At 55.8% G+C, this 23,974-nt stretch overlaps 6 protein-coding genes across 6 annotated transcripts; 4 read left to right on the plus strand and 2 right to left on the minus strand.

Annotated features, from left to right (window-relative positions):
- Positions 1 to 21: 21 nt before the first annotated feature.
- P168DRAFT_293047 (alpha/beta hydrolase) lies at positions 22 to 1,718 on the minus strand. Its single transcript, XM_024837733.1, has 4 exons — positions 1,374 to 1,718; positions 738 to 1,250; positions 562 to 687; positions 22 to 504 (listed from the first exon to the last, which is right to left on the minus strand). Exons 1-4 carry the CDS (start codon positions 1,466 to 1,468, stop codon positions 348 to 350), a joined length of 891 nt encoding a protein of 296 aa, XP_024689822.1. The 5' UTR covers positions 1,469 to 1,718; the 3' UTR covers positions 22 to 347.
- A 274-nt stretch (positions 1,719 to 1,992) lies between these two features.
- Positions 1,993 to 3,284, plus strand: pre3 (proteasome core particle subunit beta 1). The gene is made up of 5 exons (XM_024839622.1): positions 1,993 to 2,183; positions 2,240 to 2,285; positions 2,339 to 2,353; positions 2,408 to 2,683; positions 2,737 to 3,284. The coding sequence occupies exons 1-5, from the start codon at positions 2,144 to 2,146 to the stop codon at positions 3,059 to 3,061; spliced, it is 702 nt and encodes a 233-aa protein (XP_024689823.1). The 5' UTR covers positions 1,993 to 2,143; the 3' UTR covers positions 3,062 to 3,284.
- Positions 3,285 to 3,986: 702 nt separating this feature from the next.
- Positions 3,987 to 5,592, plus strand: P168DRAFT_299512 (putative aldehyde dehydrogenase; the record flags this gene model as incomplete). The annotated part of the gene is made up of 4 exons (XM_024838350.1): positions 3,987 to 4,214; positions 4,269 to 4,565; positions 4,643 to 4,963; positions 5,026 to 5,592. 4 exons carry the CDS (start codon positions 3,987 to 3,989, stop codon positions 5,590 to 5,592), a joined length of 1,413 nt encoding a protein of 470 aa, XP_024689824.1.
- A 165-nt stretch (positions 5,593 to 5,757) lies between these two features.
- P168DRAFT_60524 (uncharacterized protein) lies at positions 5,758 to 6,768 on the plus strand. The gene has a single exon (XM_024842047.1). The coding sequence runs from the start codon at positions 5,922 to 5,924 to the stop codon at positions 6,432 to 6,434; it is 513 nt and encodes a 170-aa protein (XP_024689825.1). The 5' UTR covers positions 5,758 to 5,921; the 3' UTR covers positions 6,435 to 6,768.
- Positions 6,769 to 7,788: 1,020 nt separating this feature from the next.
- P168DRAFT_284752 (putative cyclin-dependent protein kinase complex component) lies at positions 7,789 to 9,040 on the plus strand (the record flags this gene model as incomplete). The annotated part of the gene is made up of 2 exons (XM_024836150.1): positions 7,789 to 8,691; positions 8,744 to 9,040. 2 exons carry the CDS (start codon positions 7,789 to 7,791, stop codon positions 9,038 to 9,040), a joined length of 1,200 nt encoding a protein of 399 aa, XP_024689826.1.
- Positions 9,041 to 15,470: 6,430 nt separating this feature from the next.
- P168DRAFT_242864 (putative Rho guanyl nucleotide exchange factor) lies at positions 15,471 to 23,913 on the minus strand (the record flags this gene model as incomplete). Its single annotated transcript, XM_024833828.1, has 9 exons — positions 15,471 to 16,326; positions 16,388 to 16,407; positions 16,464 to 16,513; positions 16,665 to 16,692; positions 16,794 to 16,862; positions 17,260 to 17,345; positions 17,878 to 17,975; positions 18,109 to 19,253; positions 19,306 to 23,913. 9 exons carry the CDS (start codon positions 23,911 to 23,913, stop codon positions 15,471 to 15,473), a joined length of 6,960 nt encoding a protein of 2,319 aa, XP_024689827.1.
- Between the last annotated feature and the right edge of the window lie 61 nt (positions 23,914 to 23,974).

A 23,974-nucleotide genomic window follows, 5' to 3' on the forward strand; every position in this document is an offset into this window, starting at 1 on the left:
TGAATCTATTCGTGGATCCTAGAATGAAACTCGTGACAACCGAAGTAAATGACCTGGACACCATCTCAATTGCACAAAAGCCAGACCAGACCAGGAGAGATAATGGCGAGCGTTTGACACGCGTCTACCCACGTGGACGAAAGAGGAAGAAACCGGGTTTGAAAAGGATAGAAAGATAAAATATCTGGATATTATTTCATGCCGGTTCACGACAGGGCGGAGGGATATTAGGTGATTGTATCAGACTAGGAATACAAGGCTTGCGGATGGAAGCTGAACTCGCGGACCGGCGTCAAAAGGTCTTCCATCAAACAGACGCCGAATAGGCTGGGTATCTCTAAGCACACTTAATCGTCCCCGACGACTTCCTCCATGACAAAGTCATGGATGTGATCAAAGTAATTCGGTTCGGCGACACTGTCGTTGTGGGCCCCGTTGGGCAGCGTGCGCCATCTCTTGCGGGGCGAGTTGCAGCTCGCGAAGAGCGCAGTCATATTTTCGGGGCTGCAGATCGTCAGTCAGGTGGGTTCCACGGGGGGATAAGGTTAGAGGAGTACTGACGGAACGATTTCGTCTTTTAACCCACTCAAGAATAGGATGGGCATGGAGGTGATCTTGGGTAACAGCTCCTCGCTGTTCCAGTTCTGGTGACAGAAGCGCGCGAGATACCTCGCCGGCGGGAAGACCCTAGACCACGTCAGATTCAGCCTTTCTTGGTTTCATGGTCAACAGCATACGACGGAATCAGTTTCCGAATACTCAGGAAGGTGTTTTCGAGAATCAGACCCGCGATCACGCCATCTTCCTGGTTGTTCGCCGCCAGATTGATGGCGACCGCACCTCCCAGACTCTGGCCATAAACAATGACCTTGTTGTCGCGCGTCTCCGCCCGTTGTCGGACATAGTCGAGACCCGTCTGTCCATCGATCTTCAACCCATTCTCATCCGGTACACCTGTCGACAGTCCATAGCCGCGGTACTCCACCATGAGCACGTGGCAGCCCAGGACATCCTGCAAGACCTTGGCAATGGGGATGCGATGACCGATATTGCCCGCGTTGCCATGAAACATGACGACCGTCAATTTCCGATTGACGCGGCTGTTGGAAGGGCGCATGAAGAGGGCATGGAGCGACTGGCCGTCGGGGGTGGGGATCTGGAGTTCTTCGTAGTCGGTGATGCCGAACTGACGGGGCTTGGGGACATTGGTGCGCGCATCGACGGGGACGTTGCGAGGGTAGATGAGTTCACTATCATCGCGCTGTTAGCCTCAGAAAGATACGGGGTCGTCTGGAAGTTCGTCTGGGGGTGTCTTGGGGTTCGTATGGGGCTCGCTGAGGTCCGTCCCCCAGGTCTCGTGAGTAGGTACCGACTTTTGCTTGAAATATAATAAACCACTGGCCAAAACAGCCAGACCTGACGAGGCCAAGACAGGCAAACGCAGAAACTGAACGACGTTGCTGGCCATGTTGCTGAAGCTCCAAGCCGGTGGATGTGGGGATGGGGTTGGCGGTGGAGATTCGGACATTATTGAACGGGACAGCGAGGAGAGAACGGGGAATATTCCCCCCGCGAGCCAAGCGACCGAAGGCAGGAGGCGGTATAGTAAACTTACACAACCGTCCCTAGAATATGACAGGCTGGATATCTGACACAATTCCGCCAGAAGTGAGGAGAGATTAGGTGGAGAGATTAGTGGAAGACGAGGAGAAGAAGACAGTGTAGTCTGTATGGATATCTGGTATCTATAGTAGTGGAATAGTAGTAGTAGTAGTAGTGGCAATACTAGTAGAGTACAGAGTAGTAGTAGAGTTGTGCGTGGTAATAGTAGTCCGAGGTAGTAGTAGAGTAGTAGAGTAGTAGTGTGCAAAGTAATTATGGCCGTGGCTTTAAGAATTCCGTCAGAGGTGGGGAAACACGCTCACCGCCCGACTCCAACGTAAGTCACGGGCGCCTACCCAGTCCGCCGTCCGAAGCTCCGTCAGAGCTATCGATCTACCTGGTTAACCTCACCTTCATCTCTACCTCCATTCTCCATCCCCCCTTCTTTCTCTTCTTGACTCAATCACATTGTTTGAAGGGTCATCTTTCAAATTCACAAAGACATCCATAATTTATACGCTTCCCTACTCCAATCAGGAAGATGGTCAACGCTCACGGTGTGACGGGCGTGCTGGGAGAAGGTTGGACATCCATGGCTATCACAGTACATTATCGCAACTAACCGGCCTGAATGTAGATGGTATTCACGTTGATATGCAGCACTTGAAGAGTGGAGAGGTCAAGTAGGTTCTCCCACCCTGCGCAACTCATCTTTTGCTAACCCTTCCGTCTACAGCCTAGGAACATCGATGTGAGTGCGACGAACCATCCCAACAACCCACAGCGTATTGACGAACAACTCTAGTATGGCAATCAACTTCAAGGACGGCGTCATTCTAGGAGCCGACAGTCGGACGACAACCGGAGCCTACATCGCCAATCGAGTCACCGATAAGCTGACACAGGTTCATGACACCATCTGGTGCTGTCGATCCGGGTCCGCCGCCGACACCCAGGCCGTGGCCGATATTGTCTCCTACCATCTCAACATGTACGCCATCACGAACAACGAGGCGCCCAGCACTCAGGTGGCGGCGTCGCTCTTCCAGGAGCTGTGCTACGAGAACAAGGATATGTTGAGGTATGTCGTGGACGTTTCTTCTCTGTGACCGTCCTTGCTGACCGGTTCCATAGTGCCGGTATCATCATCGCCGGATACGACCCCCGACACGGTGGTCAAGTGTATCAGATCCCCCTCGGAGGATCACTCCACAAGCAAGCATACTCCATTGGCGGGTCCGGTTCGACCTACATCTACGGCTACTGCGATAACCACTGGAAGGAGAACATGACGGAGGAGGAAGGGATCAACTTTGTCCGGGGCGCCTTGCAGGAGGCCATCAAGTGGGATGGTAGCTCGGGTGGTGTCATCCGGTTGGTGGTGCTGACGGCCAAGGGTGCCGTGAGACATCTTTACCTGCCCGACACGGGCTATACGGCACCGGGCGTTACCAATTGATTTTATGGCATGATCAGTTTCGATTCCTTTATGCTTTGGTGTTAGCCCCTTACTCTCTTCCTCTTCTACGAATATATCATGGACCGGATGTCCAGTATGACGGGGTGATGGTCTTAGCGGACATCCACGTAGAGGTAGAGGAATGGTGACACCGGACGCACTGGAAAGTCAGTGAAGACATACTATAACGACCGATTACCATAATGATGAGATTCAAATAAACGGTTCGTATCCTTGTAGAGAGTGTAAGAAGACTGGGTGTGTGGCTCCTGGGCAGATATCGTGGCTTTTGCAGGAGCGGTGCCTAAAGCCGTACTCAGTCAATTCATCCATGCACTTATATATACACTGATACATACACCAATACAAATATTTAAGTTGGGTACACTCGATAAATCACAGACATTTAGTCTGGACACTAGCAAGTCACTAATAATGTGGGGGGAGCCTCAATTAGACTCAGGCCCTTCTATAAAGTAAGGTACTTTCTTCCAACAGCGCCTCTTCGGAATGGGAAAACATCTCCAAGATTATGATACTAAGGTACTGTACAATCTAGGTTCACCAATCGACCGTCGAGACGCCTCGTCCCTTGAGTCTCGACTGGAGTCTTGACCCATAATGTCCAGAGAATTACCGTACCTGGTTGCCGAACTACGTCCCCACTCCCCGCACCCTAACCCTATACTGACACTGGGATATATCATTTTCCATCCTCGAATACTACCTACCTATCCAGTCGGGGATAGGCGTCAGCTAAATCCGAGTTCTCCAACAGGGAGATTCGAACACTCCCCGCACGATGAAGCGAAGGGGTTTTCTTTTTCTTTCTGGGGGGTATAATCCTTGGGTACCCTTCGAATCCCAATGATCAGTTCTTCGTCTACATCTATACCAGAAAAAACTCATTCCCGCAGCATACAACATGTCTGACATGGATATCGTACCCCTCATTATCGGGGGAGAAGACATCGTCTTGACCGGAGAGCACCAGGGAGAAATAGCCTCCCCCATACCAAATGGACCGACGAAATTCCAAGGCGCGACGACAGAGCTAGCCATCAAGGCTGTCGAGTCCAGCGCCGGCGCATTCGCATCGTGGTCTAAGACGCGTCCCCAGGAGAGACGGGCCAAGCTGCTACAGCTCGCTACTGTAAGCTGTATTCCCCCTGAGCATGATGCACGACAAGACTAACGCGGTGTAAAGGTCCTGCGCCAGCGCGCAACAGAGCTAGAAAAGCTCGTTGATGAAGAAATCCAGTGCGGCGAGCTCTGGGCTCACATTATCATGCAGGGCGGCATTGAGCTCGTCGAGGAGACGGCGGCGCTCATTACTACCTCTACGACGGGGTGTATCCCCGCGACGGAGAAGGGATCGTATGGGTTGGTCTTTAAGGAACCTCTTGGGGTTATTTTGGGGATTGCGCCGTGGAATGCACCGATTATTCTTGGGCTCAGGGCTGTAGTTGCGCCTGTTGCTGTTGGGAATACGGCGATTCTTAAGGTGAGTTATGCATTCACATGAGTTGACTGGTTGAACGACCTACTATGAGCCTAGACAGACACTAATAATGCCAACAGGGATCAGAACTCAGCCCACGAACGCACTACATGCTCGCATCGCTCTTCCGCGAGGCGGGATTCCCGCCTGGTGTGGTCAACTATATCTGCCATCGTCCGGAGGATGCATCGGACGTCTATGACTCCATGATCACGCAGCGCGCTGTAAAGAAATGCAACTTTACCGGGTCGACTGCGGTAGGCCGCATTATTGCGTCCAAGGCGGCTCAGGCGCTGAAACCGGTCTTATTGGAGCTGGGAGGGAAGAATTATGCCCTTGTGCTGGATGATGCGGATCTGGATCTAGCAGCCGAGCATATCGTGCGCGGTGCATTTCTAAACGTGAGTTATCATCCTTTCTTGATGCCTTAAATGACCCATTTCTGACTGATTACAACGACTAGAACGGCCAAATCTGCATGTCCACCGACCTCGTCATCAGCTCCAAATTCATCAACTCTGTCCCGGAATCAAAGATCCACACCCTCCTAGACACCATCAAAACCAACCACATCGTCATCTCCCAGCCCGCCAAAACCAAGCTCACTAACCTCCTCTCCGACAGCCTTGGCAAAGGCGCAACCATCCACTCCGCCGCGACCTCCACCGACGGCGCCCACTTCCCAGCAACCCTCATCCGCGGCGTCACCCCATCCATGGACTTCTTCCATACCGAGTCGTTTGGCCCGGTCCTGGGAATGGTCACCGTGGACCACGAGGACGACATTGCGGCCTTGATCCAGGAGTTCGACTACGGGTTGTCGTCGGCGATTTTCACGCGTAATCATCACCGCGCGCTGGGATTGGCGGCTTCCGTTAATGCTGGCGCGGTGCATGTTAATGCTATGACTGTTCATGATGAGGCGACTTTGCCGCATGGGGGCGTTGGGCATAGTGGGTGGGGACGGTTTGGGGCGGGTTGGGGATTGGGGGAGTTTTTGCAGACGAAGACTGTTACGTTGAGTGGGTGAGCATTCTTTTCTGTCTTTACTGGGGATATTATTGAATTGCTCCAGTTGCGAAGGCGTCCTTACTGCTGGTGTGGCACTCTCTGTGGTGTAGTTGATTCATGATTAGGGGTTATCGGGACGGAAGTTGATGGCTTCTAATATCACCTTATTATATTGTTCATAATATGAGGTGGACATACTGCTATCCTGTAATAAGATATACAGATCTGATTGTGTTGATGTTGAGTCTCCCGACTTCATCTTGGAAAAAAATGACTAGGCGAGTATGTCGGATTCAAGGCTTGATCTCGCGGTTTCAGGAATATCGGATGATGGCCTTCATCCGGTGAATGTCCACCTACGAAGATCCCAAAATGAAGCAGCTTTACGACGACTCCAGCGAGTTCGCCGCGCTTGACCAAACCGGCGCAGCGGCCGTCATTGACTTCTTCCCGTGGATCAGCAAGCTGCCTGGATTTCTAGTTCACGCGCAGAAACACGCCAAAGCGCTCCATCGCCGGGAGAAGGCGCTTTACTTGAGCCACTGGCTCCACGCCCTGAGAGACATTGCGCGCCGCTCCATCCGGTTGTGCTTCTGCGTCGCAGGATGTTTAACGCCCAGACGCAGGAAGCCTTCAGCGACGACCAGGCGGTCTTCAACCTGGACCGCTACGTCGGGGACGATCAGAATTCGGGCGACGCCGCTGCTAACCTGGATGCGCTGCAGCGCGACGTCTACACGTTCGGTGCTGATCGTCGCATCTGTCGGGGCATTCTTGTCGCGGAGCGCAGTCTGTTTTTGGGGATGTCGCAGAGGAGGAATGTTGATACGGCAGAGCATGGTGCAGGACCCGTTGTGTTGAGAGATCTGAACTCTATATAGAAGTCTGAATAGAAGTATTGAGATCGAGACTCATATTCAATATGAATCTTATGATCCGTATATATGGATTCACTATTTTTAGATCAATCACTGAGGCTGAGGACACTGTATACAAAGTAGACCGGCTCACTATATGTACGTTGTACAGCGTCTCGACCCTCTGTAGAGACTGAAAAGGAGTTTCTTTTCATGATGAAAATCCTGTCCAGTAATTTCCACTCCATATCGACGATCCCAATACCTAATCAAGGGACGTGGAAGATGGAGGATCGAGAAGCAGAACCAAAACCGGTTCTTGAGTTCTGCCGTCTCTAGTCAGTCCACTTGACCGACCGTCTCTTCCTCTTCTCTTCCTCACTTCACTTCTCTTCTTCCAACTCTCTTCTTCTCTCACTCCATCAACCATCTACTCTACCTTCATCCCCTCTCTCGTCTCCTTCTTCTCAATTCTTGTTCCTTTAGAGAGGGGCCTATCTATCTTCATCATCCATTCTTCCGCGCAATGGACGCTTCACCCGCTCTCCATCGCCAGTGAGTTCCCTGAACCCGCATCAGCCTGGGTTGGGTTCGCGGCGCCCCTCCATTCCCATTAGGTATGTTGGTGTGCTCTGGCCTTCTTGTGCTCCACTGTTTCAGGCTCTGCCTAGACGGGACCCTGTCCATCCTGCATCCCGTTTGATGATTTCCCCTCGTTTGTTGCCTGGGGTCGCGTCCGGTTTGTCCTTTTCGCAACCTGGAGCCTTCCCTCTTTTCCCCCTTCTCCTGAATCTATCGGCCGTGTCTTGTTCAACCCTTCCAAAATCACTCGTCTGGTCGCTTCGGGTGGACAATTTCAACGAAAAATCAAGAAGAGGGGGAGAAAGAAGAGAAAGGAAGAAGATACACACAAACAGATCGTCTGAATCGCGATCGCTGACCCAAACCCTCCCAGCCAACTGGTCTAGTCATCTCCATCGTGTATAACTTCCCCCGCGGGACATGGGATCCCGGGTCCTCAATCATCGACCATCGGAGGATTTCCACAGCTCCCTCTCCATCATGCTCGGAGGCGCCATCGCTCCATCGGAATCTGGCTTTCGACCTGCATCCAATCCGCCATCGCACTTAGAGTCCGGGAGCTCTAGATCCACTCCCTCGTCCAATACCACCCCCACTTCGTCCGCCGCCCCGCCGTCAACGTCTGCGGTTGGCTCAGCTCGCCTCGCTGCCCACCCGCAGCAGGATGTGCCTCCCTACATCAACCGACCGACGCCCACGTCCTCCCACTCGCACTCTTCGTCCCGGTCGGCGTCCGTAACCCCCGGATCATCCCACCTGCATCACCCCCGACCTCGATGCGCGCCTCACACCCCACGGCCCATGGACCTACTGTCGACTACACCACCCGTCCGGCGGTGGACGACCCCGCCTCAACACCCACCGACCCCTCGCGACCGGCCAGTCACTCCTCCCCCGCGTCGCCCCGACTCCGGCCGACCTTCCGGTCCCTGCGCTCGCTGGGCGGGTCGGAGGCGAGTTCGCCCAGCCGCATCAAGGTTCGCGACCTCTCCCACATCCAGAGTCTGGCCAGCGAGGAGTTCCTCGCCCCCCGCCAGGGAGACCAGTGGTCGGGGGCCTGGGCGCCGGACCGGCAATATGAGATCAGCTCCATGCCCGTCACCGACATCATCGAGATGGTGGCGGGCCTGCTGACCAAGATCACCACCACCAACGACGCGCATCACGAACAGGTTCATCGACACATCCCCCCCGCCGATGGCGCGTCCAATCTCAGTCCCCAGGCCACCAGCGTCCTGGCGTTCCACGGCAAGAACGTCCCCAGCATCAGCATCCTGAGTTACCTGACGCGCATCCACAAGTACTGCCCCACCACGTACGAGGTCTTCCTCAGTATGTTGGTCTACTTCGATCGCATGACCGAATTGGTCAAGGGCCAAGTGGGCTGCCTCCAGCGCCGTACCGCGCCCATCCAGTCCGATTTGTCCGCCCCGTCGGGGGAGTCCTCGGCGCAGACGTCGCCGATTGTGACGCCGCCGCCGTCGGCAACCATGGCTGCGCAGGACCCCTCGACCCCCTCGTGTATATCCCCGTCCCTGCATCCTCAGGATGGAGAGGACCCGTTGTCCCATTTCTTCGTTGTCGATAGTTTCAACATCCACCGGCTGGTCATCGCGGGCGTGACTTGTGCCAGTAAATTCTTTTCCGATGTATTTTATACTAATTCGCGATATGCTAAGGTACCCATCTCCATTGGTCGCAGCCCGTGTTCCTGAACTAACTCATCGACAGGTCGGAGGCCTCCCGTTGCTGGAGCTGAACCATCTCGAGTTACAGTTCCTCCTCCTCAATGATTTCCGCCTCTCCATCCCCGTCGAGGAACTTGAGGCGTACGGCACGATGCTGGTGGACTTTTACGCCCGCGAGATTCTCGCCCAGAAGCAACAATCCTCGCCGCCGTCGGTTGGGATCCCTCGTCCGATGGACCCATCTCCGTCTGACACCTCGTCGGATGCTATGTACATGCGAACCCGCGACCGGCCCCATCCTCGCGAACCGGAAGTCCGCCAGACCCCGACACCACCCTAGCGGGTAGGTCTCCGGTCGAATTGTCTCGCCGGTGCTGCCCCGGCTTTCGCCCCTCCCCCTTTGACAGGCGGGAGGGAGAGTCCCTTTCAATGTTTGTTTCTCTTGTGGATATACGTGTCAATGATCGATCTTTTTTCCCTTCTACGATTGGCGTCACATACCCTTCTTTCTATACACCATCTGTTGATTCTCCATCTGCGTGGCGCATCTTCGGGCACACCCCTCCCCTTCGATACCTTCGATTTATAGTATAGAATTGTGGATGCTACTAGCCTGGTCCCGTGCGCGTTTGTCTTCTTGCAGCACCGTAGCCCTGCGTTTCATGCCCTGTTGGCAAAGTCACCCAATGGTCTCCTTCAGTCGGTGTTTCTGTTTTACATGTCTGAACAAGGTCGTTTGTCTGGCTTCCGCCGTTGAACCCTCTAATGTGAGCCCTCTACCTACGGATCATCATTTGCCCTCGCACCTGTCTACTTGTATCCTATGATTAGTCTGGGCCGTGCAACTGCAAACCATGATGGCCCCTTGGGGGCCTCGTCACTGCAATACCGGCTGCGGAACTCCACCGAACTTGCCCAACGACTATGGCGGCAGGTCAACTGGTGTGGCTAGTCTATGATTGGTCGGAAATCCTCCTCGAGATGCAGCGGAAACGATTTCCAGGAGCCGGACGGCGGCTTTAAGTCAATCACCATGACCCCAACTGTTAAACCGCTCTCATTGGGTCAATTGGCTGCGCAGCTGAGGTCATCGTCTTCTGGAATGGTGGAATGCGCATTCCACCCCTGGTTTGGCCATGGGTTTACTGCGAGCGGGCGCCACGTCCCGGGTCAGTTCGATCGAAGACGGCTCGGCATGGTTCAAGGGGCAAGAAAGGAATGACGGAGATATCTGTTTGTTGACTAGGCTCAACTGTGGCTTGTTTATTGCTTTGCCTCCGCGCAGATCGTATGCAGAAGCAGCCAGTTCATTCCGCCTCACATACCGTGCACATACTCTCACATACCCCAGACTATTATCTGGTTCGCTTTCGTGTGATAATCAGGTATGCGATAGAAAACAGCATGCAGGCTATCTTCGCTGCAGAATCTCTGTGCCCGCATGTTTCGAGGCAGTCCCGAAGCATATACCCCAAAAACACAGTGCGGACGAGCATCAGTCCCATCTTTCGCCCGATGCGGTCCTCTCGCGTCATGATTATGTATACCATATACCTTGAGAGGCAAATGGAAAAAAGCAGCCAGAGAAGGCGACTCTGAAAACGGCATCAAAACAGCCATCTTTAGCCCCTCAAGGCGAAGCTTATATATCGCATGATCGACCTTCCTTTCCGACTGCAGGCCTCTCCCTTCCATTCCATCGATCACATTTCAAGCCCCTGCATCGGACGATCTTCTCGAAGGGTTCCCCCCAACCACAGCCCGCCATCGTGGTGCCTCTTTTTTTTATCGTTGTCACATACCTCGCGACGCAATGGTTCGACAGGCGGCATTCGTCATCCCAGCCTTGCTTCTGCAGGCTGCGGTTGCCCATCCCGCCGGGCCCGAACTTCCTCCTCCCGGTTACGAGGTCAGTGTGGTAGAGATTTGTTACCCCGTTGTCATACCAGGCGATGACAACGGCCTGGGGTCCGCTGGCCCCTTTCACCCTGGTTCTTTGGAGCCCGGCCAAGGCTCCGGGAATGTTACCAGCCCCGGTGTCCATGGGGGTAGTGAAGGCGGCAGTGGCGGCAATGACGGCAACGGTGGAAGCACTCGTGGCCCCGAAAGCGATAACGGCGGCAGCAACGGTGGTAGCACCGGGGCCTTTGGGGCCGGTAACAGCGGCAACAACGGCGACAGCATTTTTGGCCCTGGAAGCGGTAACAGCGACAGCGACCGCGGCAACAACACGGGCGGTGCTGGAGAATTCCTCTCTGGCACTGGCGGTACCAACGGCGGCACCAACGGCGGCACCAACACTGGCGGTGCTGGGGAATTTTTCTCTGGCACTGGCGGCGGCAGCGGCGGTAGCAACGGTGGAAGCACCGGTGGCCCCGGCAGCGACAACCCTGGCAATGTCGGCAATTCTAATGGCAGCACCGGTGGCCCTGGAGGCGACAACGGCAGCAACAGTGGCAGCAACGGTGGAAGCACTGGTGGCCCCGGGGGCGATAACGGCGGCGATAACGGCGGCAACACCGGCGTTGAACATGCACCCACTAACACGGCCAGTGCCCCTAGTGGCAGCAATATCAGCGGCCTTGGGGGTGATAATGGCAGCAATGGTGGTGGCAGCACTGGTAGCCCCGGCGGCGACAATGGAGGCAACGGCGGTGGCAGCACTGGCGGCCCTGGAGGTGATAACGGGGGTAACAGCGGTGGCAGCACCGGTGGCCCCGGCGGTGATAACGGCAGCAACGGCGGTGGTAGTAACACTGGCGGTGCTGGAGAATCGCCCTCCGGCACGGCAACCAGCCCTGTCTCCAGTGGTGCCCAACAATCGCCCACCGGAACCAGCGACACCCAGCCGTGAGTACTATTTGCAAACCCAGGTTGAACGACAGGTATACTAATATCCTATCTAGAACAACAAATATCAACCCATTCCCTTCCACATCTGAGTGGTGCCCCCCTGTCACTGTCACTGACTGTCCCACACTCCCTTCCGCATCTGAGGAGTGCCCTCCTATCACGGTCACTGACTGTCCTATCATCACGCCATCTGAGTGTCCCGTTTTCACGGATGTCACTACTATCACGATCACGACTGCCCCTGCTGGATCCAGCGGTGTGCCTGGCCTGTCAACCACAGACTGTCTGACAGATGTTAGCACCATCACGATCACGATTCCTGGGTCAAGTGATTTGCCTGTCTCGCCTACGGACTGTCCTACCGTTACCGAGCCTGGCCAGACTATCACCTTGCCTGGTCAGACTATTACAGAACCGGGTCAGACCCTGACTTTGCCGGGCCAGACCATAACCTTGCCGGGCCAGACCATTACCGAGCCAGGCCAGACTATTACTGAGTTTGATCAGACCCTGACCTTACCTCCAGTGACTATCACTGAGCCTGGTCAGACTATCACTCTACCCGGTTCTACTATTACAGAGCCCGGGCAAACCCTGATCTTGCCTCCTGTGACTATCACTGAACCTGGTCAAACTATCACCCTACCTGCCCAGACTATCACTGAGTTTGGTCAAACCCTGACCTTGCCCCCTGTGACCATCACTGAGCCTGGTCAGACAATCACCCTACCCGGCCAGACTATTACAGAGCCTGGCCAAACCCTGACCTTGCCCCCTGTCACTGTCACTGAGTTTGGTCAAACGCTGACCTTACCTCCCGTGACCATCACTGAGCCTGGTCAGACTATCACCCTGCCTGGTTCGACCGTGACAGAGCCCGGGCAGACCTTGACCCTGCCCCCAGTGACTATCACCGAGCCGGGTCAGACCATCACCCTGCCTGGTTCGACCGTGACAGAGCCTGGGCAGATCTTGACCCTGCCCCCAGTGACGATCACCGAGCCGGGTCAGACCATCACCCTGCCTGGTTCGACCGTGACGGAGCCCGGGCAGACCCTGACCTTGCCCCCAGTGACGGTCACTGAGCCGGGTCAGACCATCACCTTGCCCGGTTCGACCGTGACGGAGCCCGGGCAGACCTTGACCCTGCCCCCAGTGACGGTCACCGAGCCGGGCCAGACTATCACCCTGCCTGGTTCGACCGTGACGGAGCCCGGGCAGACCCTGACCTTGCCCCCAGTGACGGTCACCGAGCCGGGCCAGACTATCACCCTGCCTGGTTCGACCGTGACGGAGCCCGGGCAGACCCTGACCTTGCCCCCAGTGACGGTCACTGAGCCGGGTCAGACCATCACCTTGCCCGGTTCGACCGTGACGGAGCCCGGGCAGACCTTGACCCTGCCCCCAGTGACGGTCACCGAGCCGGGCCAGACTATCACCCTGCCTGGTTCGACCGTGACGGAGCCCGGGCAGACCCTGACCTTGCCCCCAGTGACGGTCACTGAGCCGGGCCAGACTATCACCCTGCCTGGTTCGACCGTGACGGAGCCCGGGCAGACCTTGACCTTACCCCCAGTGACTTATACTGAGCCCGGTCAGACTATCACTGAGCCTGGTCAGACTCTTACCTTGCCTCCAGTAACTATTACTGAGGCTGGCCAGACTATCACCCTGCCTGGCCAGACTATTACTGAGCCCGGCCAGACTATTACCCTGCCTCCAGTGACTTTCACTGAGTCTGGTCAGACTGTTACCTTACCCCCAGTGACTGTTACTGAGCCTGGTCAGACTATTACTGAGCCCGGTCAGACTATCACCCTACCACCTGTGACTGTCACTGAGCCGGGTCAGACCATCACCTTGCCCGGTTCGACCGTGACGGAGCCCGGGCAGACCCTGACCTTGCCCCCAGTGACGGTCACTGAGCCGGGTCAGACCATCACCTTGCCCGGTTCGACCGTGACGGAGCCCGGGCAGACCTTGACCCTGCCCCCAGTGACAGTCACTGAGCCTGGCCAGACTATTACCCTACCAGCAGAGACTATCACCCTGCCAGCTGAGACTATTACTGAGCCTGGCATGACTATCACACTGCCCGCTGAGACTATCACTCTACCAGCTTCGACTGTCACTGAGCCTGGCCAGACTATTACCCTACCAGCAGAGACTATCACCCTGCCAGCTCAGACTATTACTGAGCCTGGCATGACTGTCACACTACCAGCTGACACTATTACTCTACCAGCTGAGACTGTCACTGAGCCTGGTCAGACTATTACTCTACCAGCTGAAACTATCACTTTGCCAGCTGAAACTATTACTGAGCCTGGTATGACTGTCACACTACCAGCAGAGACTATCACCCTACCAGCTTCAACTGTCACTGAGCCAGGCCAGACTATTACTCTACCAGCAGAGACTATCACTCTACCAGCAGAGACTATCACCCTGCCAGCCGAGACTATTACTGAGCCTGGTATGACTGAGACCACAACTGTTACTGCGCCTGGCCAGACCATCACCTTACCTCCGGAGACCGTGACCGAGCCAGCCCAAACCATCACCATCACCGAGCCCGGTCCAACTCAAACCCTAACCATCACCGAGCCTCCTGTGACTCAGACCATCACCGAGCCCGGCCCAACCATCACCGAGCCCCCAGTAACCATCACCCAGATCATCACCGACACAGTCACAATCACCCAACCCCCACAGACCATAACTGAAGTCGCCACGATCACCACCACCGAGACCCAGACCGAAACCACCACCGAGACAGTGACCAACTGCCCGACTTCGCCCCCCGTCGGCAGGCTCGACTACGGCAAGTGCACCGACCCGTCCATTGACTGGGAGTACGGGCTCGAAGGCCACAACGAATGGCTTTTCATCACAAACAACCAGAAGGACTTCGAGCATCAGCCAACTCCATCAATCGACACTCTCATGGGCCACATCTGTAACCGTCTCAGGAGCCCCTGCGACGCACCCCAGTCTACACTCGACATCTGCGCTGCCTCTGCCCAGCAGGTGGCCGAAAGCGGGCTGACGGGCCAGGATGCGGCTGATTTGTGGAATAGTTTGATGTTGTAAAGTTACCCTTCTTCTGATGGCTAGATAGACTTTTTGATGCTGTTCTTGTTGGATTGTTTTTTGGGATTAGGTGGAGTCATAGCAGTTTTTCTTTTGTTGTTTGTAATGATTCATTGTTTGTTTGTTTATTTCTTACATATCGTGTAGCGTGAGTGAGTCTATTTTCTCTAATTTAATTTGGTTTATTATTCCATGGCCTGGCTTCTGTTATAGTTTGATTTTATCTTTATCAATCAAGCTTCTTTGAATTATACTTGCATCATATATGCTATAGATAACAGGTGTAATAACTATCCTATACGCTATTGTTTCTATTGAGGTAGATAAATATACATCAGCAGCAGCAGCAGCGCCATAAAAAAAAATAAGTATACAGTTATCATCTCCAAACAGGGAGTGAGATTCCACAAGTAGGCGGGATAGATGAACACTATAAGACTTATCGCTCCTACAATAGATTTCAAGGAAGGCGTAAGATAAAAAAGTAAGGCAAGAGTATACATACATGCATGTGGATTATCCCACAATCCACGGAGCATACTATAATATAAATCAGCCATCATCATTTATTGTATATTCATTTCATGTCATTACATTGAATAATACCTAGGTCTATAGTAACATATAGATGGGTATGTATGGTGATATATATGAATGCACATCATCAATTCAGCATTTCAACAAGAAACAATGCCATATGCCATATGCTATGCTATGCTACTGTATATTATGTACCGTGTAGGTACCAAGTGCCAGGTACCATTCCATGACCGTGGGTGTGCGTGTGTGGGCCAGCCCAATCGTTCAATTCCATCCAACCCATCCTATCCCATCCATCCTCTATCCACTACCAAAATAATAAAAGTAATGATATGATATAGATAAAAGCGCCGGTATGAGCCCCTTATACTCTTTTCTTTTTTGTCTTTTTCTTTTCTTTCTGTCCTTTCTTGCCATGCCATGCCGTTACCGCTAACCAATAGTGGAGATCGTTGGATCATTCGATGCGGGGTGGACTGTTGGATTTGTTTCCTGCTGGGCTGAGACTTGCTCTGTTGGATTGAATCGTTATCAGGGTTACTTCTTAGTATACTTGAATATAGAGTGGGTAGAGAGGAGGAGGCATACGATCGACGTCTCTCGCCCTCTTTCCGAAATCCCTCGATGATCTTAGAGATTTCCTTCCGCCCAGATCGGGCGTCGACTTTTCGACCCCCGAGACTCATGCTGACTTTTTCACTAGCATTTGCCGTTAAGAGTCTCTTGAGGAGCAGATGTCGCATGCTGAGACACACAAACACGCCGCAGTCGCTGCCGTTTTCCTGCATCGGCGAGTCCTCAAGATGCACGAAGCGGATCGGCCGGTTGAGGAGCGTCCCGAACTTGGTCGTCACTGCTCGCGCTTCCCAGTAGTTCCCCGGGGGCAGGGAGTCGTAGTGGAAGGCTATCCCGTCGACGATGGAGATCAGGAGTAGGGACCAGTGCGTGCCGCCTTCGGCTTCTGTGACGTTGCGGCAGTCGTTAATCGGGAGGAAGACGTGCGTTGTTTGCGTGAAGTCGGGGAGGGCTTCGCGGAGGGAGTGCGGGTTGGGGGTTTGCAGGATCATGAAGGACATGCTGGGGCGCAGGAGGACGATGTTGGAGGATTTGTAATGGGTGAGGAATTCCCGCTCTAGATATCTGCCGGCGTGACCCCGGGTTAGTCTCCGTGGGGTTAGAGTTGTTATGCAATAAAACTTACTCCTCCCAGAAGGAGATGATCTGTGATGGGTTAGCTCGTGGCTGACCCTGTACTTCAGAAAGAGGTAAGCACCCACATTATCCGTGAGCCAGTCGTTTTTGAGAGACTGCATGTCTTCTCGTGTTACTGTGGATGTTATTAATGCCTTGCCTTTTCTAGCGCGCACCGACGAGGAAACCACAGTACATACACCGAACATCATGATCTATAAACTCCAACTTGGTCAATCTTCTTTCCTCATTTCAATATAATATCATAAGGGATCAACAAAACTCACAGCTAAGGTAGGCATCATCCGGATTCAACTACAACAGTCTATCAGCCGAAATCCCATCCATCCACCATCATTCCTAACCCATCCAATAGGGAAAGGAAGGAAAGAAGGAAATAAAGAAATAAAACCCACCGAATCACCAAACCGCCTCATCCTCTTCTGCAACCGCCCCAATCCACCGTCCCGCATTGTGCACGATATCTACCAACGCTCGACGCGATCGACTTAGTCTTCCCTCTAAATGCCGACTAGGTCGGATAAGACAGAGCAACAGTTGAGTTGAATGACCGGCCTGTGAGGAGTAACTCAACGGGCGGGCGGACGGGCGGGCGGGTGGAAAGTATGTCTCGAGGATATATATATAGAACAAGCCGAGCGCGATCGTTGTCCACTATCGGATCGGAGACAAGGCCGTATCTCTCTCGATGTCTTCGTCTAGAGAGTGAGTTATATCAACAGGTGGTGGGAGGTAGCCTTTCGCAACCAAGGGATTGATTGATTGATTGATTGATTGCCGGTCGGCCGGTAGATGGATATATCAACAGGGAGCGCAGTCGACTAGTCAAATCACTTGAAGAATAGAATAGTGTCTTTCTACCTCGGAAGACCAAACTGGGAGTGGGGGGAGGGGAAGGGAGACAGGGATGCGAAACGAAGTTAAACTGGGGAAAGAAGGAAGTGAACCTGGTCAAGGCATGTTGTCCGTCATCCGAGGCTCAAGACGTCACTGTGGCTGATGTGGCTGGTTGTGGCTGGTCTAATGCACGTGATATCTAGGTGTGTCCCTGCCTTACGCCTTACGCCTTACGCCTCCCGTGCTTTGATCTACGGGGTAACTGTATGTGGAAAGTCGTCTAATATAAATAAGGTATAATAGTAATTAATCAATTCTCGGTTCGGTCGAGGGGGTATCTAATAACAGGTAGGTAGGTAGGTAGCAGGTAGTAGGCACATTCCAACACTGGCAGAGGTGCAGCATTTAGAATCAATCAAGAATCAACAATCGATCTGTTCATGCCACGGTCTTCGCAGACCTTCATCCACACGCCAAATCTCGTTTTCTCCACTTTCCCAGTGGTCGGATGTGTAACAAAGTAAAATAGTAAAAGACGAAAGACACACAATGGATGATATTCCATCATGACGCTGTCGTTGAACCCTACCGTTGGAACAGTCAAGGTCGAAAATCAGAAAAAAAAAACCCCACGAAACACACCCAACACCACATTATCATCACAAGATTGAAACCGAACGCTCAGGGAGGCAGAAGAAAGAAAGAAATTGGCACAAAGACTTGGGGGTTCAAGTCGGTTACTCGATTTTGAGTTCCCAGAAGAGGCAATAGAACAGAAAAGAAAAAAGAAAAGAGCAGAAATAAAAGGGCGGGAAAACAAGATAAGTGAGAGGTTAGGAGGATAACTTGGCAAAGTGTTTGTTCCAAATCCACCCCACCTGCCCCGTCGAGTCGTCCTGGTTCCTAGCCAGCCAGAGCTCTCCCTTCTCCGCAATAACGTCGAAGATCTCCCCCGGGACGTAGGTCAGATAAGGATACCCCGCTTCACGGCGCGCCCGGTCGATATTGAACTCGTAAATGCTGGCCGCTAAGAACAGCACGGCAGGCGGTTCTTTCGTGTGATCGATCTCGCCCGTCTTCTCCTCCTGAGGGCTGTCGGACATGGGCATGGCAGACGAGAAGAAGCCCGAGTATCGACCACCCGGTGAAGTGGGGTTCTCTTCCGGTGCCGGCTCCCCATCGGTGGGATTCCCGATCATATCGGCCAGGAATGGAGAGTCCAGGCTCAGTCGCGGGAGGCTGGGGAAGGACTCAGTGTTGGAGATGGACTGGGGCGCGGACTTGGAGGATGGACTGGTGATCTGCTGCAAGGCTTGGCTCTGCGGAATCTCGGGGGTGTCAGGCGCCGCACGACCCGAGAACGTGGAATCGGCCCGGTGGCGTCCATGCGACATGAGGGACTGGCCATCAATGCTGGGGGATTGGAACGGACGGATGCTGCCGAAGTCGTGAGACGCCTTGGGCGATTCCTCCATGGCAGATCCCATGCGCGTACTCGAGCTGTTGACAGTCGACGGGCGTCGGGGCGAGCTGATGGTGGCCCCAATGGAAGGGGTGTTGAAGTTGACCATGTTGAGGCTTTCCGCCAGCAAGGAGCCGTTGCAGATCCCAAGAGACGACACCTGGGCTTCGGCAAAGTTGAACGTGGCGGTCCAGTCCATCACCACCTTCTGGACATCCTCGGGGAAGGACTCGACCAACGGCCCAAGCTTCGTCTGCAGCACACTGTACCAAGTGGTTTGGATCTGCAGGAAGTTCTTAAGGCAAGCCTCCATCAACTTGGCGGTCAGGGAGTAGAGTTTGGGCAGCTCGTCCTTGAGAGTCTCGTTCAACGCCACGAATTGCTCCCCTTGCTCTGCCGTCTTCTTATCGGGCTTGTCCCCCCGCTCCTTCGCGCCTTTGAAGCGTGCATAATCCATCAGACGCTTGTCACGCTTCTTCATTACCCGTTGCGGACCTTCGTGCAGTTTGAGCAATGTGACCATTGGATCGATGACACTCTTGCGAACAATACCGAGCTGGAACGAGTCAGCAATAGGGACATTGGTTGGATACGGGGGAAACACTTACATGCTCAGGTAACGTCAACGCCATGATATCCTGCACAGTCACCTTCAAATCACGCCACTTGCCTTCCAATTCAGAATAGTTCGTCGAGGACACATCGATGAAGGCTTCGATCGCAGCAACGTATTCGGTAAAGCTGTCCATGGAGCTTTGCGCTTCCTGCGTGTATGTCTCCGCATCGCGCATGACCACCTGCAGCTGGAAGAAGTTGTCCCCGAATTTTTGGGCCAGGGCATCGTACTCCTTATCCTCGAACAAGTCGGAGAGACCGACCTGTTGGCGGAACTTCTCCGTGCGGCGACCAAAAGCCTTGGACAGACCGGTCCTCACATCGGACTCTTTGCGTCTTCGCCCAACGACCTGGCCCACAAGGTCGGCCCGCTTCTTCATCTCGTTGATGCGAACGGAGATCTTGGTGACCTCGTCCAGGGCGTTCATGAGATAGGCACGATCGGGGTGGTCCTCCGGAGTGGAGTCGATGAGCTCCGACAGCAACAAGGGGTACTTCAAGATCCGTTGCACGGGCTTGACCAGGAGAGAATCGAGATCCCATGCCGCTGTCAGGTCCGAGGCCCACTCCCGGCACTCTTTGAGCCAGATCGCCACCTTGGGATTCCGCTGCAGGGTTTGGAGCTTCTTGTTGGCCGCGTCGTGGTTTTTCAAATAATCCGAGTAGACCTTCTCCATGGTTTCCACGTGGGTCACAAAGGCCCGCCCGATGGACGTGGCCCGGTCTCTTTCCATATCTGACGCCGAGGCCCCGGTCAATGCGTCATGGTCGATTTTGACGGAGTTCCGGTTTCGCCCGTTCCGCCTGCTGCTCCACCGCTGCGACTTGGGCATCACGTAGACGCTTTTGGCCGCTTCCTTGAGGGTGTCCTGGAAGGCCATGGAAAACTGAACCACCTGGTCCGAGTTGGCGAAGAGGATCTTCACATCCTCGGTGGACAGATCCAGACAGGAGCTGGACGTCCCCTTGTAGATGTCGTCAACGACTTTCATGTCCCGGCCAAACGTATACTCGGTGTCCACCAACTCCTTGATGACGTGCCGTCGCTTCTTCAATTGACGCTGCTCGGGGGAGGGGGACTTGACCACGTCGGCGGCCGGTTCTGAGGCCGAGGGCACCAGTGACGTAGCCGATGAGTGCAGGGCTTGCGCAGACGCAGTCGTCTCCAGTCGTTGCAGGGAATTCTCACTACTACCGACGCTCTGGACCGGATCCAAGGGAGAGAAGATAGTCGCCGACTGAGACTCGAGAGACCGTCGCGCCGACGGGAGAACGTAAGGGTGCGGGGGCAAGGGCTGTGAAATGATGGCGGTGCCATTCTCTTCGTGCTCCGTCGGCGGAGGGGGCGGCTCGTGGGACGGTAAAGGGGGACGAGCGTCCGGCACGTCGAGCGTTCGAGGGCTTTGGACGTCGCCGACCTGGCTAAGGCTGCCGTCTGCCTCGTCCGAGCACGGCTGGCGCGAGTCCGGAGTCACAAGCCGAGGCGTGGGCTCACCGTCGGCTTTGGCGCCGCGGTGTTCCTGCGGAGACGATTCATCGGCCGCAATTTGCATCCAATCCATGATCGACGGAGAGGCGTGTTCCCAGTCATCCCGGAGAATTAGACTCGCCGTGTGGGCGTTGCGATTGGACGACGGGATACCATCAGCGTTGGACACCAGGACCGGGTCGTCGGTCAGACTGTCCGTCCGCCCGTCGGCACGCTTGCCGGCGTCGACGGATGTGTGGGCGGCCGGGATGGGCAGACGATGCCCCCTCCCACGCGCCAGTTCTTCAAAGTACAGCTGCGTCACGCGCTTGGAGTCCCATCCGCCCAACTTGGCCAGACTGGCGGAGCGAGAGTGGTCCCACGGGTGCGTCTGCGATCCGCCGTCCGGCTTCGCCTCCGATGGCGGGTGAGTGGGCACGGACAGGTTCTGGGAGCGGCGATCGCCGGCGACGGACGGCGGGGTGCTGGAGAAGGCGGAGCACGACTGGGTCGCCAGTCCGCTATCTTCGGTGCAGGGTTGCAGCTGGGAGAGGTCATCCCCGCTGCCTTCACATTGATCGTCGGTAGAGTTCTGGTTGCGGAGCGAGGAAGACCACGAACTGATGCTCCACCGGTTGACGAGCGCGTTCGCCATCCGGTCGTCGTGTGGGGGGTAGTGCGTCCGGAGCTGGTGATAATCGCTGCTCCCCACGGAGGCATCGCAGCCGAGAGGGTCATCGGGTAACATGATCGGAATCGATTCTTTATCCTCGTTGTCCGAGAAGCTACAGTCACGGTCGTCGCACGAGGAGCTGCTGGGGCTGGACTCGCGGATCTGCATGATCTGGCTCAACAGGGTCCGGTGCGATTCGTGCAGGGTATGACGGGACAGCTCGGTCTGCGGCTCGGGATCGAAGGCCGTGTCCCGGGTGGTGGCCGATTCCGGGGTGACGGCCGAAGCGCTGGTCGGAGCGCGATCCTGCGGATCGCCAGCGACATCAGGCCGTCCTAACGTCGGCGAGTCCATCGCAGTGAGAGGCTCGACGGACCGGGGGATCGGTGCCTGCGGCACGAAGTTGGTATCGACTCGGAGCGGGGGAGGCGAGTCCGCATCGGTGAGGCCCGGTACGACGCGCGGCGGGGTGGTCTCTTCAGGGCTGGCCTCGGGAGCGTCCTCGATCACGGTCGCGGAGTCATCCATATGGCGTGGGCTCTCGATTTGGGCCGGGGGGCTCGCGGGCCGTTCTGGTGCCGCCGAACGGGGCGGAGGAGGACCCTTTTGTTGCGCCTGGGCGTGCCGTCGGAGCTCCGCAGCCTTCTCTGCCTTGCGCTCATTCTCCTGGACGGTGCGGTTGAAGGCCTGTTGGATGCGTTGCCGTCGCGTCGCAAAGTCGACATGTCCCAGTTCGGGCAGTCTGCGCTCCCGCGGCCGGGCACTCCGCGGCTCGTGGTCGCGGTTGATCTGGCGCTGCAGGTTCGACACGGTCTCGACTACCTTGGATCGGGGTTTGTGAGGGGGTGCGGTGCGCGAGACGGGATGTCGGGGTCGGGAGCTGCGGAGGGGAGGCGACTTCTTGGGGCCGTCGGCGGTTATGTAGGGGTCGGGCAAGGGACCCCGATTCGGGGCTGGGTGTCGTTGGCGATCACGGGTCACCGGGCGTTTCGCAAGCGGACTGGTCGCAAACGACGGTGGGCCCTCGTTGCTCTCGCGGACGCGAGGGGGAGTGGGGGCCGGTTTGGGTAAGCGGCTAATTCCTCGGGGTGGCAGGGGCACGGGGGCGGCGGCCCGGGCGCCCCAGGACGGTGGGGTGGTCTTGGCCGTGGGCGAGGAGTCGCTCGAGCTGCAAGGCGAGCTGAGGCGGTGTGCCGAGAGGGGAATGCGGGACTTGGAATGTGGACTCTCCGGGGGGGTCCGGGCATCCAACGGCAAGGGGAGCGGGATGGCCATGTGGGAATCGGCAGTGGGCGCGGCGGCGCCACCAGGCCAGTTTCCGGCTAAATCACTTCGCGCGCGTCTGTGCGAATTGGCACTGGTGCCCGTCGTCACTTCTTCGAGATAGGGCGTCCGGCCTAGATACCAGGCGGTGGGGGTCAAGGGGGACCGGCCCGGAGACAGGTCGCGGGTCGCGGGGTGCGGACTGGGGATCGTCCCTTCGGATCCTCGACGTTGGAAGGGTGACAGGCCGAGCGGCTCTCGGCTCCAGACGTTCGTATCGACGGCCAGTCGGTCTCCCACGGGATGCGGTCGAGGCAGATGGGCGTTGGTGTCCCAATCGGCCGGCGACGGGGGGTCGAGGTCCTGTGTCCGCAGTGGGGGCGGGACGAGAGTCAGCGGCTCTTGGCCGGGCAACCCTGTCGAGTGCCCACGGAGCAGGGGGTGTCGTCGGGTCGAGGATTCGAGCGTTTCCCGCCGATGCGACAATGCTCTGGCGCGCGCGTGGCCGTCGATGGGGCTCGCCGGGCTGGCGGCTCTCGACGGGTTCCGCGATCTAGAGGGAGTTGCGGAGGGACGGGGCAGCACCTGGTCGACGTTGTTGTTGAACTTGTTGACCAGGTCCTTGAAGGAGGCCTGTCTGGCTCTTCCGGTCACAGCCCCGGCGAGCGGACGTTTGGCGGGATCGGGCTTGAAGGGTCCCTGGGACGAATCGGAGACGGAGCGATACTGGACACCGTTCCCATTCGCATCAAACAAGGACGTCGGCTCGGATGCCACGCGCTGGTAGTATGGGGGGTATCTGTCGGCGGCTACGCTGTTGCTGATGCCGACCATGAATGCCCTCGCCGAGTCGACCGCGATCTCATCCCCAGGGGTGGATGCGGGGGGGTGCGTCCGGTAGAAGTCGTCCGGGTCGGGCGAGGAGGACCGAAGCTGCGCGTCGTCTGGATCGGGATGAAGGGTCAGGGATGCGTCGCAAGGCCGCGAATCTGTGAGACCCGGAGGAGGGTATGTGGTACTGGGACGCAAGACGGGTGTGGGGACGGATGGCGCGAGGAGAGATGCTTCGAGAGGAATCTGTGACAAGGCGTCGTCGAAAGCATCGGAAGGAGTGGGAGAAGATTGGCGTGGGAGGTGAAGGGCGTTGTCATTGCTGTCAAGGAAGCAAGAAACGTGTTCGACATTGCCGCCGGACATCTTGCATTCTTCAGGCCGACAACCCGCTATCCCCCCTCGCCAAGATAGGACGCGAGAACAG

The sequence above is a fragment of the Aspergillus campestris genome (assembly GCF_002847485.1).
Source record: "Aspergillus campestris IBT 28561 chromosome Unknown P168scaffold_12, whole genome shotgun sequence".
Classification (NCBI taxonomy): Eukaryota; Fungi; Ascomycota; class Eurotiomycetes; order Eurotiales; family Aspergillaceae; genus Aspergillus; species Aspergillus campestris.

Excerpts from the sequence above, each read along its gene's own strand:
- P168DRAFT_293047 (XM_024837733.1), bottom strand. The coding sequence starts at position 1,468 with ATGGCCAGCAACGTCGTTCAGTTTCTGCGTTTGCCTGTCTTGGCCTCG. Across the intron at positions 1,251-1,373 it reads TTATTATATTTCAAGCAAAA|TGAACTCATCTACCCTCGCA; the intron begins GTCGGTACCTAC and ends GCGCGATGATAG. Across the intron at positions 505-561 it reads TTAAAAGACGAAATCGTTCC|CCCCGAAAATATGACTGCGC; the intron begins GTCAGTACTCCT and ends GACGATCTGCAG.
- pre3 (XM_024839622.1), top strand. The coding sequence starts at position 2,144 with ATGGTCAACGCTCACGGTGTGACGGGCGTGCTGGGAGAAG. Across the intron at positions 2,184-2,239 it reads GACGGGCGTGCTGGGAGAAG|ATGGTATTCACGTTGATATG; the intron begins GTTGGACATCCA and ends GCCTGAATGTAG. Across the intron at positions 2,684-2,736 it reads GAGAACAAGGATATGTTGAG|TGCCGGTATCATCATCGCCG; the intron begins GTATGTCGTGGA and ends CCGGTTCCATAG.
- P168DRAFT_60524 (XM_024842047.1), top strand. The coding sequence starts at position 5,922 with ATGTCCACCTACGAAGATCCCAAAATGAAGCAGCTTTACGACGACTCC.